Source organism: Pteropus medius, unplaced genomic scaffold (assembly GCF_902729225.1).
Source record: "Pteropus medius unplaced genomic scaffold, Ma_sr-lr_union100, whole genome shotgun sequence".
Lineage (NCBI taxonomy): Eukaryota > Metazoa > Chordata > Mammalia > Chiroptera > Pteropodidae > Pteropus > Pteropus medius.
The window spans coordinates 3,442,140-3,463,118 of record NW_024340699.1 but is presented as its reverse complement, the minus strand read 5'-3'; the positions used below and the strand labels follow the sequence as shown (position 1 = coordinate 3,463,118).

Sequence of the window (20,979 nt, the reverse complement as noted above, 5' to 3'; positions counted from 1 at the left end):
GTGACCTTTGTAAAATTACCTCACAATTCTGAGCTTCTGTGTTGTCTTTTTATAATAATTTTCTTGTAAATTAATTTTAGTAAGTCTAACTCAGAGAGCCATTGTGAGAATTAAGTAAACTAAGGTAATAAAGTGTTTAGCACTTAGCCTGACAATTACTAAGGGCAAAGTTAATGGTTATTATTATTGACAGCTTTAGTCATTTTGGATAAATTTCTGCTGCATTTTTTTTTTCAATTTTAGTTTATGTAAGCAGCTGTCAGAAATAATTGGAGAATAGGTGTTCTTAAACCAAATGTATGCATAAATTGAAAGCAGTTAAGAATAACATTAAGAGAGGTGTGTGCGTCAAGGCGTAGGAGGTATGTGTGTGTGTGTGTGTGTGTTTACAATTCCTGTTATAGGGAAGGGGAAAGGAACAAAAGTATGTTAAGCATCTATTAAGTTAAAAGTACTGAGCCTGAAAATTTATATATTTTATTTTTCTCAGTCTTTTAAACAGCATGATTTTACTTTGATTGCATTCTTATTTTATAGGTAACTAAAGCTTAGAAAAATGAAAATTGAACCTAAAACATGGATCTATCTGGTAGTAAAATTACGTGACCACAATGGCTCCAAACGGAGCAAGGAAGGTCAAGAACATGAAGTTTTAAGACATAAAACAGGTTTCAGCTTTGTTGCATTCTAGATGTTTTTAGTAAACTGTTATAAAGTACAACTTTTTTATGTTTTATTTTGTATTTTTTTTAAATACCTGTGACCCTCTCGGGCATCTCAGACAGCTCAGAGGAATGTGCTGAGTTCAGAGTGAAAGGAATAGAAATGTGTACTAAATAAATGTTAAAAGGCTAAAGGTCTTAAAAAATTGTATTTGTGATTTTATTGAACTTAAAACATTAGAAATATATAACTTCATAGACAGAAATACTTGCCACAACCGAGTTTACAGGTGTGTAGTTATGTTCACCAAAAGGGCACGAGTTGCCTGGGATATCAGATTGTTGAAAATGTTAAAAGCAAGATTTTTTATTTATAAAACATTCCAAAATGCTATAGAGAATTTTTAAAAAGGAAAGATCCGATTCGCTGAATGAAAGCAGGGAAAGTGAACATTAAAAAAATTTTTTTTTCACTGTGGTGTTAGGCTCATTCTACATAATACAGATATCTTCTGTTTTCTAATCTTTATTTTTTAGTGAAGAAAGAGCTCAAACTATATACATACACAGAAGTAAGCATCTTGACAAAAATTCAATCTTCAGTGCTAATTAGCGATGTCAACGCTGGTTTATATGGACTAATGAAATGCTAATGCAGAAAATAAAAGAGATTAAAGTGAACTCCTCTTTTGCTCTGAGCTGCACTCACTCTGGATCTTGATCTGGCTGTGTTCTTAGGTGATCATCAGAGTAAAGATTTGATGCTTTCCAACCTGGAAGCAACTTGCTATATTCAGAAGAAAATAATCTTTTCCAGGCATTTGTAGCAGAGTCTTGCTTTTTTTCTGAGATAACTGATTTTTCATACCTTGCATATTACTAAAAGATGATACCATAGGGATCTTTGTACCTGAATGATCCTCAATGTAGATTATGAGCTTTTTAAGGCTTTTATTCTATAGTAAAGAATATTAAATATAGCATGTGTCTAGTTGATATTTTTGGAATGAACTTTGATAATCGTACCTTTCACCAATAAATATGTGGTTGTTATTTCAAAATGAATGATGTTGCTCACAACAACCCTGTTTTCATGTCTTGTCATTACAGCTGAAGAGCACGTTGGTGGTGGGGCAGCATTGTCATTAAGGGCACAGACTCTAGAGCTAAGAGTTTGGGTCTTAATCTAGATTCCTTCACCTGATAGCTTCTGACCTTGGGCAAGTTACTAATGCTCTTGTTCCTTAGCTTTCTTGGAAGACTACCATGGAAATTAATAGTACAGAGGCTTTTCTTAGTGTTAAGTAAGATGGTGTAGGTTTATTTCATAGAGCAGAGCCTGATATAAAAGCACTCAATATACATGATTTTATTGTTATTCAAATTTTAAGCTCTAGAATAGTTACCTTTGTGAGGAGAGTGGTTTATGTTAAGGTCACTGCTATATTCTGTGTCCTAGCTCATAGGTTTCACATACAAATTCAGAGTGAATGAATCAATAAATTTATGGTAATGGAATCTTTTGTTTATATCAGTCTGAAAAGTACAATTAAGATAGTATACTATGGTACAGGCAGGAAATATCTCTTCTTATGAAGTACAAATTTCTAAATAAATTAAGGTGTGACTTTTCCTATTAGTAAAGATTATTACCCTATAAGCAATTTTCTGTTAGATTGTCTCACTTTGAAGCATCTGGTGCATTTAAGCCATGTTAATAGAAAAAAATAAGTGCTTATATTCGGTAAATGGAGCATTCCTATACTGATATGATCAGTAATGAGCTCTGCCTTCGTAGCCCTGCTTCCATGTATGTAAGTAAGTCGTTCTGCTGATATTTTCTCAGATTCTCAAAAAATGCACTAATACATGGTTGTGCATTCTAAACGTATGATTTAAACATTAGTGTTTTGTGTGTGTGTGTTTTTAATTGAGTATGATGTATTTTATGCCTGCTTCATTCCATTTCTCTCCCAAAATATAAAGTCAAATGTTCATTAATCTCATTGATTAGCATGTACTAAAGCAGCTTGCTGTTTAAAGAAAGAATTTTTAAAAAGTCTTAACCTTAACAAGAATGATAATTCCTTAAATCTTCCTATTGTACTAACTTCAGATTTTAATATATAATTATTATTTTTCCATTCTATTTACAGTGTCACTGGTGTGATATATGTTGACCTCCATACCTTTGCATGCATGTCTTCTTAATTGGCACTTACCAAAGACAGTCCTCGCTGGCACAGACTCTCTGTTGAGCCAGAAGGAGACTTGGGACAGAATAACCGTCATTATGCATGGCAGGTATGTTTGAATAACAAAATAACCAATTTTTCTTTTCAGGTGGAAATGAGTGGTCATAACGACATATTCTCCTAAGGGGTGAAACAGACAGTAAGGGTGAGCAATTTGACCTTGAAAAACAGTTAATCTCTGAGGTTTTCTATCAGCAGCAAAGACCTGAGGTTAGACACAGGCTTTCTCCATGTGACATCTGGTTCCTGAAGAGCAGGCATTTACCCAGGAAAGAAAAAAGGCACGTTAAAAACACCAAAATGGCTCTGAGGATGAGATAGAGGAGCCAGAGATTTCAGGGACAGTCTTACATCCTGATCCTGGCACATCATGCATTTAAGACTTATCTGAGTATATATTTCCATATTGTCTTTAATGGTCTCTAAGGCAATATGCTAGTTCCCGATGACATACACCAATGGATTAGAGAGACCAGATCCCCCGTGTGGGCCTCTGCAGGAAAGATTCAGGCTCTCTGATGAAAGAGCTTTGGTGTCCAAGTCAGAAGAGCTGACAAGTCATTTAACTTAGCCTAATCTTCAAAATAAAGGGACTGGGATAGAGTCTACTGTTTCTCAAAATACATGTTGAATTCACCTGGGAAGGTTTTGAGCCATGCAGTTCTTCAGATTCCACCTAGACACACAAACTATCCTTGAAGGTGGGGCCAGCTTTTGAGCTTATCTCAATTCTTAGGCTAGTTTGGGAAGCAGTGGGCTAGCTAGGCACTCTCTATGGTCTTAGTATATGCCAAAGTCTTACTTCACATAGAGGTCCAGAGCAATAGACACACAACCCAAACTGCAGGAGATTTTTTTTTCTTCTTTTAAATTGGTGTTATATTTTTTTCAGTTACATCTTTAGCTTTATTCACTCTGAATATATGCTTAGCTATCTGTGGGTAGGTAGGAGAGAAATAGGTGTATTCCTGCTAAGAAAACATCACTCTTTGGTGTTCACATTTCTCTCTTTCTCCTTCCCTTCAACTCCAAACTTCTTCCTACTTAACCTAGGATTTATGTCTCTGACATAGCCATCTAGCTTCAGGACCTGTAACATGGCTGGAACTGCTCATGACTTCTTAATATCCATAACCGAAGACATCAGTCTTAAAGATCTCAAACTGGCAGCTCACCTTCTTTGCAGCACTGAGAATTAAACAATGCTGACTGCCCCTACCATCTTGATAGCACACTCTCGATTCACATTCCCCCTTTATCTCTCATTTTCAGTTTCTTTTGATAACTCATGTATTGGTTTTTTTCCGTCAGGCACTAATCTTTTTATCTTTATGCAAAGTAAATATGGAAGTTCCTGATGTTCTATCTTCAGCATTCTTCCCCCTTTCGTCTTGACTCTAATAAGAAATTTTCCTTCTCACCTCTGCTCCTAATGTCATTTTCATCCATTTAGCTGCCATATCTACATCTCTAAGTGATATTGCTCTCAAAATCATGACTCATTTTTTTCCAAATATTTATGTCATCTCATAGGTATTGATTTTTCATTAATACCACCAACTAAATATGTTAACTGACATTAGTTAACCTTTTCCATAAAAAATAATGACCAATATATAGCAGTACTACTTCTCCACTTTGTGTCCTTCTCTTAATTAATGGTACTGTCATGTGTCTATTCACTCAGGCTAAACACCTGGAATTAATCCTTGAATATTAAGTAGGGCTTTGGAAAGAAAGAGCACAGAATCAGTTGATCATCACAAATTTAATTTCACCGAGGCAGTATCTCTCAGTCTATCTCTTATCCTGTGGTCATTGCTCTTCTTTGTAGAATTCTTACAATAATCTATTAACTGTCTTGTTTGTCTTCAGCTGTGTCTAACTTTGATTTTTTTCTAAATTTTGATGTCACAGTGAACTTTACAAAGCATATGTAATACCTTAAAATATCTTAATGTATTCCCATTATGTACATCAGGATTTCTCAACCTCAGCACTACTGATATTTCATATCAGATAATTGTTTGTTGTGGGAACTGTCCTATGTATTGCAGGATATTTAGCCGCATGCCTGGCTAACCTCTATCCACAAGATGCCACCAGCAAATGCTCTTCCTGTTGTGACAATCAACAGTGTCTCCAGTGCTACATACTAACAAATTCCCTACATAATAACTCGAATGTGCATTTCAGTATCATGTCTCATGTTTTACTATAGATTTTCATATCTCAGTATCTTGACCTACAGAATTCTCTACTTGACATCTCCTGTTGCTGAATATGTTGTTCATCTATGAGTTCTCAGTCCATAGTGGCATAAGAAGAAAGGTACTGTAGAGGAAAGTTTATTAGCCCAGGAAGCAAATGAATTTGGGTTTAAAACTGAGATGTGCCATTTTCTTACTCTGTGGCCTTGGGCAACTCACTTAAATTCTCTGATTCCCAGTTTCCTCATGTACAAAACAGTGAGAAGTATATTGTGGGGAAAATAAAGAACAAGAGCTCTACTTAAGATCATGCTACATAAGAGTTTTAAAATGAATTTTAGTTCCTTTCTCTGTTTTCTTCTCTCTTCTCGCCAATTAGAATTGGTAGAAGTATTGGTAGAAGAAATGCATTTACTCTCTATAGTAGGAAATTATCCGCACATTTATGTATGCTTTCATTATTAATTGTGATGAATGATACCATCTGCCATCACAATACTAAGTAACTTCAAATTTATTTATAGCTCTTATTTACATTTCTAATAATATCTTATACTTTTAATCTATATGTTTATACCCTTCCCACAAAACTGAAAGCTAATTGAGAAGAAGGCCTGTACTTTGGCTGGGTCGTGAACTTTCATATCATAAGTATTTAATACCTGCCTTTGGTGAAAAGTGGTGCACTGAAACTCAAGGGGACTCACTCAAATTAACATCCATAAGCACCTCTCTTTTAAAGAGTAAATAAAATGTTAACTACAATTGACCCTTGAACAAAGCAGGTTTGAACTGAGTGAGTCTACTTATATGTAGATTTTTTTCAATAAATACATACAGTACTGTAAATATATTTTCTTTTATGATTTTCTGAATAACATTTTCTTTTTTTAGCTTACTTTATTGTAAGAATATAGTTTATAATACATATAATGTACAAAGTGTGTTAATCGACTGTTTATGTTACCGTTAAGGCTTCCAGTCAACAGTAGGCTATTAGCAGTTAAGTTTTGTGAGAGTCAAAGTTATACTTGGATTTTCAACTGAGTGGGAGGTCACTGCCCCTAACCCTTATGTTGTTCAAGTGTCAACTGTAATTTCATTTTCCGTGAATACCTTAGTGATGTCTTCAAGGTCATCTGAAAGAAGTAAGTGATTCAAATTTGAGAAAAATGCAGAAAACCAATTTTCTCAGGGCTCTGCTAAAATACAGCCTCGTGTGGGCCTAGACGTGTTACATTTCACCCTCACAGGAGTATGCATTATTATTTCTAAACTTTCATTCAGTTGGGACCTGCAAAATGCCATCAGCTCAAAGAAAAAAATTCATCTTTCATATAATGTCAGAAAGATGAGTGTCTACACATATTCCATTATCATCTTTTGTTGTTTATAATGTGACATTTTGGGAAGATTCTTCAAAGAATATGACTTTGGAGATGTGAAGAACATTTTTTTTTGACATTATATTTGTTTTATAAACCACTTTCTCACAAATTAGGGGAAGAATAGAATTTCAAATCTTTTAAAATCATCTTCCTAAATTAAGCAAAATCTAACATGTTTCAGCCCAAAATGTTTAAATAAAGAAAGAAAAAGGCAGCAAAATCAAAATCATGTTGTGATAATTTAAAAATAAAAGAAAAACATAACAAAAAAATCAGTCTCCTAAATTGGATTTGAAGAATATGTCTAGACATCAAGTGCTTATGCACTAACCATGTCAAATTCTTTTCCTCTAATTCAACAATCTCAATTGTAATTCAAATATCCTTGTACATCATGTAACCCTGAGGGAGGCTGGTAAATTAGAAGTGACAATATTTCTGATACATTACAATAAAAAATTAAGGAGAACAGAAGAAAAGCAGGGATTTAATTTTATAAAGCAGAATTGAGAGTTTGTTTAGAACTGGCTTCTATTCTTTGCTATCTCAAATATTAGTTACTTAAAGGGTAAATACCTTGCTTAACAACTCTTTGACTTTAGTTTTCTCATTTGTTCAATTAACATGATAGTGTTTTACTTAATTATTCCCGGAATGCGGTGAGGATAAAATGAACCGATAGATATGAAAGTATTTTTTAAACATAGTGAGTCACATACAGATTTACAATATAAAGATAGAAAGATTAGAAATGTGTTCTCTCCAGCGCAAGATATCAACCATTCACATGTTGAGCAATGTTGTAGGGAGCATTAATTCCATGTAAGGCTATCATTTTCCTTTCAAGTATTCTAAACTTACTGTTTTCTGTAGATGCTACCTTTTTAAGGTGAATAAGATATCAAAAATATCATTGAGGAAGGTGCTGGTATTTTAATATCTACTTCAAAGAGTACTGAAATAGAAATAAGGAAATGGTGGTTATAGTTTTAGGCCACTTAGCCTCTCTGGACCTGTCTTCTCATCTAAGATGTGAATGAGTTGACCAGATAACTATAGAAATCTTGCCCTTCCACCCCAGTTTTCAAATTTTATGGTTATAATCATTCCTCTGGAGATCAGGTACTAGGCTGTGTGAGTGGGAGCCCTGGGTTTCCTTTGATGAATGTTCATTACTGCTGTGGTTCCCTGGAAAGAGAAGACAGTTGAGTCTCTCATTTATTTTGACCCTGCAGGGTCATCCTTAAATCAGCTCATCCAGAGGAGACTGTGTCTAGGAAAGATCTTACAATTTCTCTTGGTCAATCTGTTCTAAGGATAAACAATAGTCATTCATAAAGAAAGGACATTATTACTCAGCAAAACTAACCTACATTTCCTTTGATTAAATCTGTCTATTGACTTAGGTAAATATGAAGACTCTGCAGTCCTCATTGCAGGTTTAAAAAAAAGCATTACACACTATTACACTCTTACCGTTTTCTGATCATGATATTATTCTTATGCATAAAGACAATTTATTTTTTTACTTCTCTGTATAAGTCGTATTTCCATGTCCTTTAATCACTGTTATAATTTTTGCATGGGTTCTCCTTAAAGAATTACTTAGCAAGCATAATGTAGTATAGTAGAATGAGACAAGGGCCATGCCTGGGTCTATTCTAAACTGCCTTTCCTGATACTTCAGGCAGAAATAACCCTTTCTTCTTTATGTCGTCATGTAGGTGTCTTGTGCTAACTCCATCATCAATAGTAATATCTAATATTTGTTACATAACTTTTACATGTGAGATACTCTGCTAAGCAGTGTACATGCATTTTTCTTACTTCAGACTCACAAAAGCTCATGAAGTAGTTGCTCTTGTTATCTCCGATTATTACGAAAGATGGAGAAATGTCTTGCCAAAGGTCACAATGTTAATAAGTAGTAAGACCAGATTCAAACCCTCGTGGTATAACTTTACTCTGTCTATACTCTGAAACTCTGCTGCATCCTACTGTTGTATATTCATACTCATCTATCTTGTCTGTCACTAGCGTGATATGTAGTTGACAGCATATACTCTGCAGCTAGACTACCCAGGTTCAAATCCCACCTCTGACACTTGGTGTGTGACCTTGGAAAAATAGTTAAACCTCTCTGGGCCTCAATTATGTTCTATCTGTAAAATAAGGATAATAATAATGCCTACATTCTAGGATTGTCGTAAAGATTAGATTTGAGGATTAGAACAGTTCTAATACATGTTAGCTATTTATTATCACTGAATGATGAACTTCTTGAGAACAGGGACTATGCATCCTTCTCCAGACTCTATCACAGTGTCAAACACAGTAAATGACAAATGGTTGAATAAGTAAATAAATTAATGGATAACAGAGAATTGTATTGGATTCGAAAGCTGACTGGACCCATTCTTCTGTGTGCCTCTAAAGGAGAATAATCGCACTTCCAACTGGTAGTCTCCAACTCATTTTCTTCCTTAAAATCTGATGGCAGCCTCTGTGGAAGAGCTTGTACCTCTGATATGTTTTCTCTGAATTAAAAAAAAAATCCAAATATGGATTCATCCTCATATTTTTCCCTCCTACTTCACTGAAGTAGATATTTTGACCTAAAGGAGGTCACTGGTAGTACGTTTGGATATGTGTTCACATGTGTGTTGGGTGCAGGCAAGTGGGGTAACACCCTCTTAAGGGGTGGTCTGAATTGGTTTTCTCTCTACAGAGAAATTAAAATGGAAGAAGTTGCTCTTTATGTAATCATTCTCAATGTGTGTGCTCTTTGCCGCCATTGTTCCTAGTCTTCTGGCAGAAACAGAGAGGTAATAGCACTGAATGTCGTTTATCTTGATGTTTTCAGAGCTCCACAAGGAGATGTGAAATATGGAATTTAAGAACTTACAGAAGATCTTTGTTTCTTCCCACAGAAATCTTATCAAAGTGGATTTTTGATGAGCTAAAGTAGACCCAGTGGAAGTGTAGTTCAGTATCTTATTGTGGAGTCGAAAACGAACATCAAACTGAGCCTCTACATTTGAAAATTTGCTCATTATTTTCCTTCCCTTCCGCCCCCCCAATTATTCATTATGGTAATCACAAGAAAAAGCTCTAATTTTATACATATAAACTTACCGCTCTAGCACAAAATGATGACTTTTAATGGACACAATTTATGAGGTCCAGCCAGCTTAGTAGTGGTGAGTTGGGCCACTGTCTCACCTGTTGCCCCTATTTGTGACTGTGTGTCTTTTCTAAGTAGCTAGAAAGTAGGTTGGCTAAATCCTTAGGAAGCCAGAAATGAAAGAGGTCTCCAAGTTCATCAGACTAAGCTGCTCATTTTGCAGGCATGAGAACTGGGGCATAAAAAGGAGACAATGATATGTCAAGGTCACTAGTGCTAGAACTAGAATGAAGGCACTCTCTCCTCTGATATCCTCTGTAGCTTGTATATACTTCTACTATTGCATGCATGCTTCTGTGTTGAATTACTGTTTTCCTAACATCCTCCAGCTTCTATTCTAATGATAATAGATGGAGAATTCCTTGAGGAAAAGTTCTATGTCTATTATTCTAAATGCCCTGAGCCTAGAACAGTGATTATTTGGCTCCCAACAAGTACAGATTAACAAAATGAAAATCAAACACTGCAGCAAACCTTCCTTGATTATCCTAGGATAGAGTCATTTATTTTTTATTTATTAATTTGAAATATTTATTTAGTGCCTCCTCTGTTTCAGCTACTATAATAATAGAGATACAAAGAACAAACGTGGTCTCTGCCCTCACAAAAATGTTAATAACAGCACGCACTTACCACCCATTTTGATAATTATAGTTTATGTGTTTGTCTTCCCTTAGACATCATGAGAGCAAGATCTCTGCCTTGTGTACCACTGACTCCCTAGTGCCTGCCACAATATTCAGCTTATGATAGCATTCAATTTTTCAAAAGTAAACACTGCTCATTTGAATATCCTTTTCAATGTAAATTGTGAGAAAGAAATTTTTTTCAGTATTTTCCACATTCTGTGATATTTTCAAGGCTATGGCAATAACTACTACATACGATTTTGAGCATCTATTATATAACAGTCTGCTCAGTGTTTTGTATCATCTCATCTTTAATGCAAAATTATAGAACCCCTAGTCTTAAAAGAGTCTAGAGATTCTGGTTGGATAAATGACATTCACAAAGTCACAAGGCTTCTAAGGGACAGGATCAGGACTCAAGTCCACAACTTTTTCACTGCAAAACCTAAGGAAGACCTTTTTACTTTGCCATGAGCATTTCTAGTATTTGTAAAGCCGAGGAACAATCTTCTCCATTTTTCAAAACAAGAAACATAAATATTTGAGCTTCTAGGGTAGCCATAGATACTTTAAAGCAAGCAAAGACAGATCCTGTTAAGCAGGGATTACCAGTAATCACAGTAAAATATATTGACCTATTGCTTAAACATGTTAGAATGATTAGAGTCCCAATATAACATCTGAAATCTAAGAAAAATTTCTGAGAAAAAAGTATTCCTGTCCTTATTTATTACTAAATTTTCTTTCTTTAGAAATTACAAATTCAAAGTGAAGGAACTAATTTAAAATTTAAAAACACTCATAAAATTAACTAAGCTGCTCATTTGCTAAGCTTTCAGTAATTAGACATAGTTAAAAATGTTGGGATTGATGGGAGTAAGTTTTCCTAATTGTTAGAACTCAAATTTTATTTATGATTACCTGACTTTACAATCACATTTCAGTTAGCCACAAAATGGGTATTTATGTAGCTAAAGTCCTATTTCTTGAAACAACTTCAAAAGTTTCAAACTTTGGATCCAACTACTAAATAGTATTTGATCTAGTTCTGAGTATTTTCCATTGGTAAACTAGTTACAACTCTAAGAAGGATGGCACTCCACCTGCTCTTAATTCCAAAATGGAGTAACCAGTAATATTATGTTTCTGTAGGTTTTAGCTGTGGAAGATCCTTAGCTAGAGATATGAATGGATTTGTAAAAGGAATTCGCTTTTTGGTGTCCCTTGTGTAGTGATCACTGCTACAAATTCACCAAGATTCATTGAGTTATGGCAAAAAATGGGGCCTAGATGATATTAATATCTAACATTTAGTAAGAGCTTTTTATAAGCTGGGAACTGTGATAAATAATTCTTTAAAAAAAGTAAACGCTGCTTATTTTAATATCTTATAATGTCCATCAACTTTTCATAGATTTAATTTATTCTTTTTAACAACACTGTGGGGTGACCACAGACAACTAGCAAGGTGTAGGAATAAAGATTTAACTCAGATGTTCTTCCTCAAGAGTTCACACACCTAAATACTCTGCTACACTGATTAAATAGAACCAGTTATTTATTTTGGAAACAAGCAAACAGAGGAGATGGGTATTAAATGACAGGTCTAAAGTCACAGGTCTATAAAGATCACACTAATTCTCAGTTGAACTGTTCCCCAGTTTAGTGTAGTTTTTCCTTTCTTATTAAATTATATTCTTACAAAAAATTTTTTATGCTCCCTTTTCCATATCTTGAGTAACCAAATGGCACTTACCTGTACTAGACTGAACAATTCCAGAGTCTACCGTTTGTCCAAGAAGATCATACTGGTTGAGGCGTGACCCATCTTCTGCTACTACCACTGAGCGTGCTGGCTCCCTAGTCCACTCATAAACAACTTCTGCTCTTGTATAAGCATCTAAAAGGAAAGAACAGAAAATGCTTCATGTATTATGCTACTTTGCTTCTCCTAATTAGTTGGTGTGTTTTTTCAGATTCATATTTTGTCTCTTGGTTCCGAGGGGCAGGCTAGGAAAAGAGAGCCCCATATCCTGTAGTTTAGGACAACTAAAACATTCTCTTGATTCATTCAGTTATCTGTTCACTCTTACAACAGATGGTTATTAAGCATTTGCAAAAGGCAAAGTACCTTGCTGAGCAGCAGTGAACATAAACAAGGTTCTTTGATCTCATGGAACGTGTGTTGCAGGAATGGAGACACCAGATAAACTAATAAATATGTAATTTCAAGTGGTGTTAAATGCAATAGAGCCATACACAACAGGTAAGGGGGTAGAGAATGAAGGGGATGGGGCCTGTTTTAGGTAAGGGACTCAGAGCAGGTCACTGGAGATGCAGCATTTATATAAATGTGGGACAGAAATGAGACAATGAGCCATCTAAGTCTTGGGGAAGAGTTCTCTGGATAAGTGAACTAACAAGTTTCTTCTTCCAAGGCAGGTGAAAGTTTGACAAATTTGAGGAAAGACCTCAAATTTGAATAATAGAAAGACCAATGTGGCTGGAGTGAAGGGCATGAGAGATGAAATGGGGTTAGAGGCAGTGGCCTGGGTCCAGACTATGCCAGGCCAGGGGAAGGTCATGATAAATGTGAAAAGCAAGATTGGAAATTTTACTAGGCATCAATATTTAAAGGAAGTATGATTTTACTTTATTTTAAATTAATTATCCTCTTTGTGGATATTTACTATGATGATGATGATGATGAGGTAGACTGTATAGCTCTTTATGCTTCTCAGTCATTTTTATATGCCACGCTACTTGTGAACCTAGCTATCCTCCTATAGGAGAGGTTAGGTCATAATCCTAATCTTTAATCCAGGCAGGTTGGGGGAGGAGGTGTAAAGAGTGAGAGAGAAGGAAAAGGCGAAGGAATTCCATAGCTTTTCTGGTTTTGTGCCACAGGACACCCACTTCGATAGGTTGTAATGATGACACATATTCCCTTCTGTAGGTGCAGAGTGATATTAAAAATTAAAAGAGTATCACATTAGTGGGAGCAAAGTGTTTCCAGGGTTTTTGAGAAGACGATATGATAGCAAACACTGTCCTTACAGTGAAAGCTTTTCCCTTGGCCAATGCCTACATTAGGCCCAGTAGACACAGTACCCAGGCCTACAATACTTTTAGGTGGCCACAGAAAATCTTTAATATCTTTTAAAACCAGGGGAAAAATGAAAATACATGTAAGTATTTAAATATAAATGTTTAAAATATAAATACAATTTAAAATGAAAATTTAATATATATTTTTAGAGGAATGGCCCACAAAGGCAAAAGTGCCTAGGGCCCATTAAAGTCATAATGCATACCCTGCTTAACCCATCCTTCACCCCAAAGTAATGAGGCTTGGGTGTTTTGTTCAAATTATATTTGCAAAAGTAAAATATTATGAAATATAAAATAATGGCTGCCTTTTCACACCGACCTGAAGCTGCCCAGAAAATGATTTGTCATGCCGCTCATTCTCTGAACCAAAGGTGCTTAAGTGACCACTTGTGTCTGAGGTGAGTGATGCAGAAAATGCAGTTGGTATTCCCTAGCTTTTCTGTGGGTAGCTGTCTGCTCCAGCATCATTTCTGGACCAACTTACAATCAGTAATCTTTTAAAATGATTTTTTTAAAGAAGTTTGAGAGAATATGCTTGGGATTAATTTAGTGGTTATTACTTCTTCCATAAAACATGTAAAAGGAACAAATGGATAATTTTGGAATTTACTGTCATTGCCCTCTCTTTTTTAATTATGGTTGTTCTCACTGACATTTTTTACTACACTAATCTTTAATTAATTTGTTTATTTTCAGCTTTATTGAGATATAGTTGATAAAACTATAAGATAAATTGTATAACATGAGGATTTTATATATGTATATATTGTGAAAGGATTTCTCCTATTGAGTTCATACATCTTATTGACTTAAATTTTTTTGAAGCATTCAGCATTGCATATAGTAGGAAGATTACATTCTTTAGGAGGGTCTAAAACTATTTATTTAAAAGAAAATCTCTTTGAAGAGAACAGAGCACAGTAATTTGAAATGAACCATATTGTTTACAATTTGTAGGTACTTATATTCAGTAAAATGTTTATCAGTGATCATGATAAATTCGTGTGTGTGTGTGTGTGTGTGTGTGTATTTAAACAGAGGGGTCGTACCTAAGAAGACATATCAAGTTTATTGTAACATAGAATCATTGAATGTTAATGTAAATTCCATAGAAGGAATTTATAGGTCATGTAGTTTATCACAATTTACAGATGATAAACTGAGGTACAGAAACATTAAAGGACTTTTTTAAGAGGAGAATAGCTTCTTGGCGGGAAAACCATATGTCATGCATTCTACTCCACTGCTGTTAGTAGGGAATTTCTAGACAGAACTATATGTTATATGCTCCAAAGTCATGCAAGGATACTTGGTAGTCATGTAATTAGTGACGATGCTTATTCTAGACCTTGAGATATTTCATGACAAGTTAAAGCTCTTCCTGCTGCGTATAACTGTCATTAGCAAGAGCGCCTGGACTCTGTCTTTTTATACCTTGTCATGTGTTGCCAGTGGGATGCTAATATAGTTATAGATGGAAAAAAATGTGTTAGTGTCAACTTTTCATTTCATGCAATCATTTCCTGCAGTTTCTTAGAAACAACTCCATTGTATATGAAATCTGTAAACATGAAATTGTTTTGAAAATGGAGATTACTCATTGCTTATGTCACTCAATAGAAATCTCCCCAAATGTAAATTCTCATGATGGAAAGTTGGTGTTTTAAGATGTAAAAGACAGGTATACCTAAGCCCTTTCAGTAGGTGATATATCTTAGTGTTTCTTCCTTTCAGTATCTGGAAAGTAGGTCCTATGAAAACTTCCTTGATTTGAGATTATTCAGCATAAAGATAGGTTAAAAAGCGTCTTTAACTACTTAGTCAACAGTGTTAAGCTCAGATCCCAAATAAATCAGCAGATTGATTACATTAGATACATTTTTTTTATAAAGGTTTTAGATGGAGTTTTGATAAAACAATACTGGGAGCATAGACAGTATTAGAAGAGCATGCAGTAATTGACACTTCACTTTTATGGACCTTTGTTTTTCCATTTGTATGAGGCAGGTGCACTGAATAATTTCTAAAGTTATTTATTCAGAATTCATTTACATTTCTACTGTTCCCTTTCCTCCGTGTTTACAAGGTGCTGTGCTTGATTAGTCAGGAAACAATAATTTATTAAATGCTTACTAGATCTAGCACTTGCCTGGATCTTATTGTCAGAATATAATCCGAATCTCTTCTTTTAGAATCAAAACCTTATTTTATGTTTTCCTCAGAAAGCAATTAAAAGATGTCGACTGCTGAATTTAACTTTAGCTATCTGCCCTTATGAAGAGGGCACTGTCCCTAGCAAGCAGAAAGTTTAATTCAGCATGATAATCAGAATCTAATGAAGAGTGGCAAGGAAAACATCTGCTTTTCCATGTTTGGTTCTTATCAACATATGGATGAAGTTACTTCAGACGCTTCATAAACATTTATTACAGAGTGTTCTACTAAATCATTGCAAAATCATCTCGCTTATTCTCTGATATGTTGGAAAGACATTTGCTACAAAAATTGGGTCATAGCATTTTTAGCCCACTGTTGCCTCAGTTTCTTTATCTCTGAAGTGTGCTTGTCAGGGCAGAGAAATTACTGTACAGTAAATGGACTATCACTGCTTCTTTCATGCCAAAGGCAGGCAATGGTAATTAGTCATGTGCCATCTGAGCCTACTTTTCAATGTCAAGTCCTGTCTGTTTAATTCTTTACAGGTCTTAAACTGTCTTTTCTGAGGCCATCTTTTCTCAGACTCAAACACTGAAGGGACATTTGAAACTTGATTATTATAATCTTTGTTCATTCAACAAACATTTATTGAGTACCTACATTGTATTAGACTCTGAACTAGGAAATACTGGACAAAATAGATCCTGCTCTCATGGAGTTTACAGGTCCCCAAACAATAAAAATGTTAACCAATAACTAAAACTAATTATTTCTGTGATAAATAGTATAAAACTATTGTGTATTGTGATCAAGAAGACTGAAGCAAATTTTGATAAGGTCATCAGGGAGGGCCCCAGGAGGTGATATTTATGCTGAGATGTGATGAGAGGAAAAGAAAAAAAAAGTCACCCAAGCTGTGAACAAAGGGAGAGTGACCCAGGCAGGGGGCGGGGGGGAAAGCATGTGCAAAGGCTCTGGGGTGGAAAACAGCTTACTTATTTTTCTTTAACTTCGGGTTCCTTATATGACACACTATTCGTTTCCTTCTCACTATTCCTTTCTTTCTTCCTAAAATATCTCTACTTTTCTTCAGGTTGACAATGTGCCCAGTTAAAAATATTTTTTTCCAGCCTCATTTGCATTTTGCATTGGCGATGCGACACTGCTTTGATTAATGAAGTGAGAGCTGTCAGGATTTTAGTAAAAGCTTTCATCTTTTTGATGTAGACACTAATACTTTCTTCTTCGCTCACTATTCTTCTTTATCTTGAAAGCACATGCAGTGGCTGGAGTTGTAGCATCTATTTTGTGTTCAGAAAGACCATCCAAGGACATCTTAAGCTATCATCCTTATTAAGGTGCTGAGCTACTCAGCAATCAATCAGTAATCACTTATGTGAAAATATAAATTCTTCTTTTTTGTCAACTATACTCACTGCTTAACAGCATTCCCGACATATATTAAATGTATAATTCATTGTCCAAAACAAGATATTTTTGAAGGCAATAGAGGGCACAATTAGTAGTTATACTAAGATAGTAGGCATAAGTCAGTACTGTCCCAGGCAAACTATGATGCATGATCTCCCTTCCTATAAGGTTATTTTGTAGATTAAATGAGCTAGTGCATTCACAGATGCTTACTAGACTGCCTAGCATACAAGGAACACATGATACATAATATCATTGTTAAAAACAGAATTGGTAATTAGCAGAAAACATAATAGTTCATGACATAGAACATTCATTAAATTGAGAAGAGAATAGAGAGGAGGGCGTTATCACCAAAAATCTGTTTAGCTGACAGTTTTTGAAGTAGCTTTTCCTTGGGTTTCAGTATAGAATGAGATTTATAAATAAAGAAATGTGTCTATCCATGACTAGTGCTGATAGTGCTGAAGGCCCTTTGCTATTTTCTTTGCTTGCTGTCTTCCTACACTACCACTGTTTTTCTTCTATGAATCATATCTTCACCAAAATAATTTCTCAGACTGCCTATCTAAAGAGAACAGAAAGCTGGTTAGGTAGTCCAGCAGTTGATTCCGTCATGTCTGTAACTCCCCTACGCGATCCTAGGAATACATTATTCCCAGTCTCTTTATGCATGCATACTAGTCAAAAGCAGAATGGTAGAGGAAGACCAGAGAACCTGACTCTGCTGGCCAATGTTCTCTTGGCTCCTCTAATGTGTACCCACTTATTTTCAAGTAGCAGAAACCCAGGAAGTTGTTATAAAGGGATTTGTCTAAGATACTTTCAAAAGCATAATATATGTATGAATTTTATGGGATATCCAAAGGGATCTGTAACATTACTAAGACTATGATTAGGGAAAATTATTTCCCCGGTTACATCTTTTAGGTGTAAGTTTCATTATTAAGAAACCCCTAATTATTGTTTTTTTGCCAACTATCAATATTTCCATCTGATAAACAAGTCGAATTTTCTTAAGGTCAAACAAACATCAGTAATGATATAAAATTAACACAATCATCTTCATTTATTGGGAAGAAGATGTCATCCATTAGGCATAAGCATCCATCCTCCACTTGTTTTTCTATGAATAAAACTTCAACAAAAATAGAATTTTTCCTCTAAATAGTTAAATTCATTATTTCTAGTTCAGGAGAGAGGGAATAACCCCTTCCTGAAATAACATTAAAGAGTAAAGTCAAAGATTATTACTTATAGAAAACACTAGCAGCAATTCACTGTTTAAACTTTCTTGATCCTCTTTATCTAACAGAAATACCTAATTGGAGATATCTTGCTTAAAGACTTAGGCCTCTCATAAAAATTTTTTAAAATTAAATTTACTCACAGCTTCCAAATTTGAGTGGGCAGGCATGGGCATCCATAGGGAAGTCTTCCAAATGCATTGGACATTCAGCTCTCACTGTCAGCCTTATCATTTAGGGAAAAATACAGGTTACAAATAAGAACTCAATAGATTAGATACTTTCTGATAAATACAATGGGATATTATTAACTATAGCAAACATGTTAACAAACGGAGAGACAGGAACAAACTTTAGCACTGTATTGAGCTGTTGATAATCTAAAAAAAATTATGTACAACAATGACTGGATTCTGTCCACGTTTTTTGTTTAAGAAAATAGGTGACACCTGATTCTGTATGATGGGCAAGCATTGCCAGTGTTTTCAAAACATGTATTATCAACTAATCCAGGTAGCTATATACGACAAATCCTTTGAGGATGAAGCTGGATGTAAGCAAATAAGTACTTGCAAAAACACGAATTCATCCTCAGTTGAGAGGAAGACATGGATAGTAGGGAAGAGAAGAGAATTTCTCTTTTCCTAAGTGTGGCTCTCCCTATCTCCTTCCCTAAAATTGCACCAAATGCATAAAACATTGAAGGAATAGGTGAAGGAGGAACTGTCCTCAGGCTTTGTGTAACTGAGATTAAAGTCTCCTTGAGAGTGTAGATGTAATCTCACTATTTCCCAGCCATTTAGTTTTATTTACAAGTCCACTGCCTAATTGAAGCCAGGACTCTGCTATGCTTCTATTTAGTCCTTATCTTCTGGGAATGTGAATTCTATTTATGTTTTAAAAAGTGAATTTAAGAAAGGAATTCATCGAAATATATTTAATCTCCTTTGTTGGAAATAGGAGGGAACTTATACCCCAATTCTTAGAAAAATATATTTACCCATGTTATTGAGTACGTAAAGAGATGCCATAGAATAGCTTTATAGCCAGTAAAATTATTAAGTGATTACAATACTGGTTAGAGCAAATATTAAATGTGCAAATTAATTATTAAACTCATTCTTAAGTCAAACTATTAAGGAAAGTGTTAATGCATTTGCAAAAGTGAGAAATTTAGGAGATGGAAGATATAGGCTAGTTTTGGATAATGAACACCGCATACTTAGAAACCGTTAATCAGTAAACTCTTTAGTATATATGAACCCCTCCCCAGAAAATGGGCAACTAGGAGGAATGAATACTGGATTTAAGCTCAAAAACAAGTGTAGGGTATTTTAAAAGGGGAGAATCTTTCAGATTTCGATAGATCCTACCTAGATGATGTGGAAAGATCTCAACACATCTGTCTACTGATCCTTTATTTTCCTGTCTTTTTTTGGATTTTTTTATTCTTTAAGTCATATTACACTTTTACTAGTTGAGTCTAAAACCTAAAGTGTTTTCTTGAAGCATTTTTATTTGAATATTTGTGTATAAAAAGCTAGAAATTTGGCAGCTTTCTCCAAAGGCAAAATATCACTCTATTCCCATGCTAAACAGAATTTACCAAGGCTAAGATTCTGCCTTCATTACCTTTTCATACCAAAGGAATAATTGAAAAGTCTGAATTATCAGGTGCTGGCCAGATCTATAAAAATAACATTTTAACAAGTCACCTGGGTATGAAATAACTGCTTCTCTTAAAGATGAGTCCAGGGAAATTCTTAATTTCTCATGAATTATAAATAATAAATATTTTAAACATCTTTTTTTTCCTTTAAAATATTCAGAATTTTATTTGAGTCATATTTCCTTCTTTCAGCCATAAACAAATGATTGGTGTCCAGGTGCGAGGCTTTCCAGTAATTTCAAAATGGGGAATATGTTTATGAAGCATAAATATATAATAGTCTTCAATTTAAGCAAAATTAAAAATGTCTACATTCTTAATGTAACAATACTGTGAATTCATATACCTCTTCAAAACTGTACTGTCCATAAATCTATATTTTTAAGAATTTTGAACTTTCCTTACTTTGTTTTTTTTTCCCCAATTCTTTTAATTAGAAATATTTTCAGATATAGACCTTGAAATAGTTTCTAGAAATTTAATTTAGACCTTACTGGAATGCAGGAATATACAAGGTTAGTTGTAGAAAAAGCAAGCTCCTCATATTGCATTAGAGCATGTAGGAAAGATATATTGAATTACTTAATATACATTGTAAACATTTTTTCCATTTTTATCTTATCATTTAATACTAATACTTGCAAAATATTTCAGCCAGTTTATTTTTCATAGTAGAGCAATTATTAAAGTCGAGAAACAGGGGAAGCAGGAAACCAGATGCCCTACCATGGCCCATCAGCTTGATGGTTACCTAAATGTGGAAAGGAAAAAAGGGCAGAGAGATTCACAAATGGAAACACAGTTATCTTTACCTCATGGTGTACAACAAGGTGCCATCCTCCGTGATCCTCAGGAGTTTGTTGGGCATGGTCATGTTGTGTGCCACTGACTTCTTTCCATTGTGAAAAAAGGTATCCGGAGTCCAGATCTTACTTGCCATTAGGTTATTTAACCGGAGAACTGTCATGGGTCCTTTAAATTTTAACCTTTCATCTTTCCAGCTTTGACGGAAAAATACATCTATTGTATATTCCTA

At 34.8% G+C, this 20,979-nt stretch overlaps 1 protein-coding gene across 3 annotated transcripts in view; it reads right to left on the bottom strand.

Moving 5' to 3' along the window:
• Positions 1 to 20,979, bottom strand: part of GABRA1 (gamma-aminobutyric acid type A receptor subunit alpha1) — a 52,803-nt gene that overhangs the window by 7,203 nt on the left and 24,621 nt on the right. For all 3 annotated transcript variants that reach the window (XM_039876242.1, XM_039876247.1, XM_039876255.1), the window contains 4 exons: positions 20,756 to 20,976; positions 18,418 to 18,500; positions 12,085 to 12,228; positions 2,885 to 3,037 (listed from right to left, as the gene is read on the bottom strand). In XM_039876242.1, the coding sequence (XP_039732176.1) occupies positions 2,885 to 3,037; positions 12,085 to 12,228; positions 18,418 to 18,500; positions 20,756 to 20,976 (601 nt within the window). The remainder of the gene's footprint in view (positions 1 to 2,884; positions 3,038 to 12,084; positions 12,229 to 18,417; positions 18,501 to 20,755; positions 20,977 to 20,979) is intronic.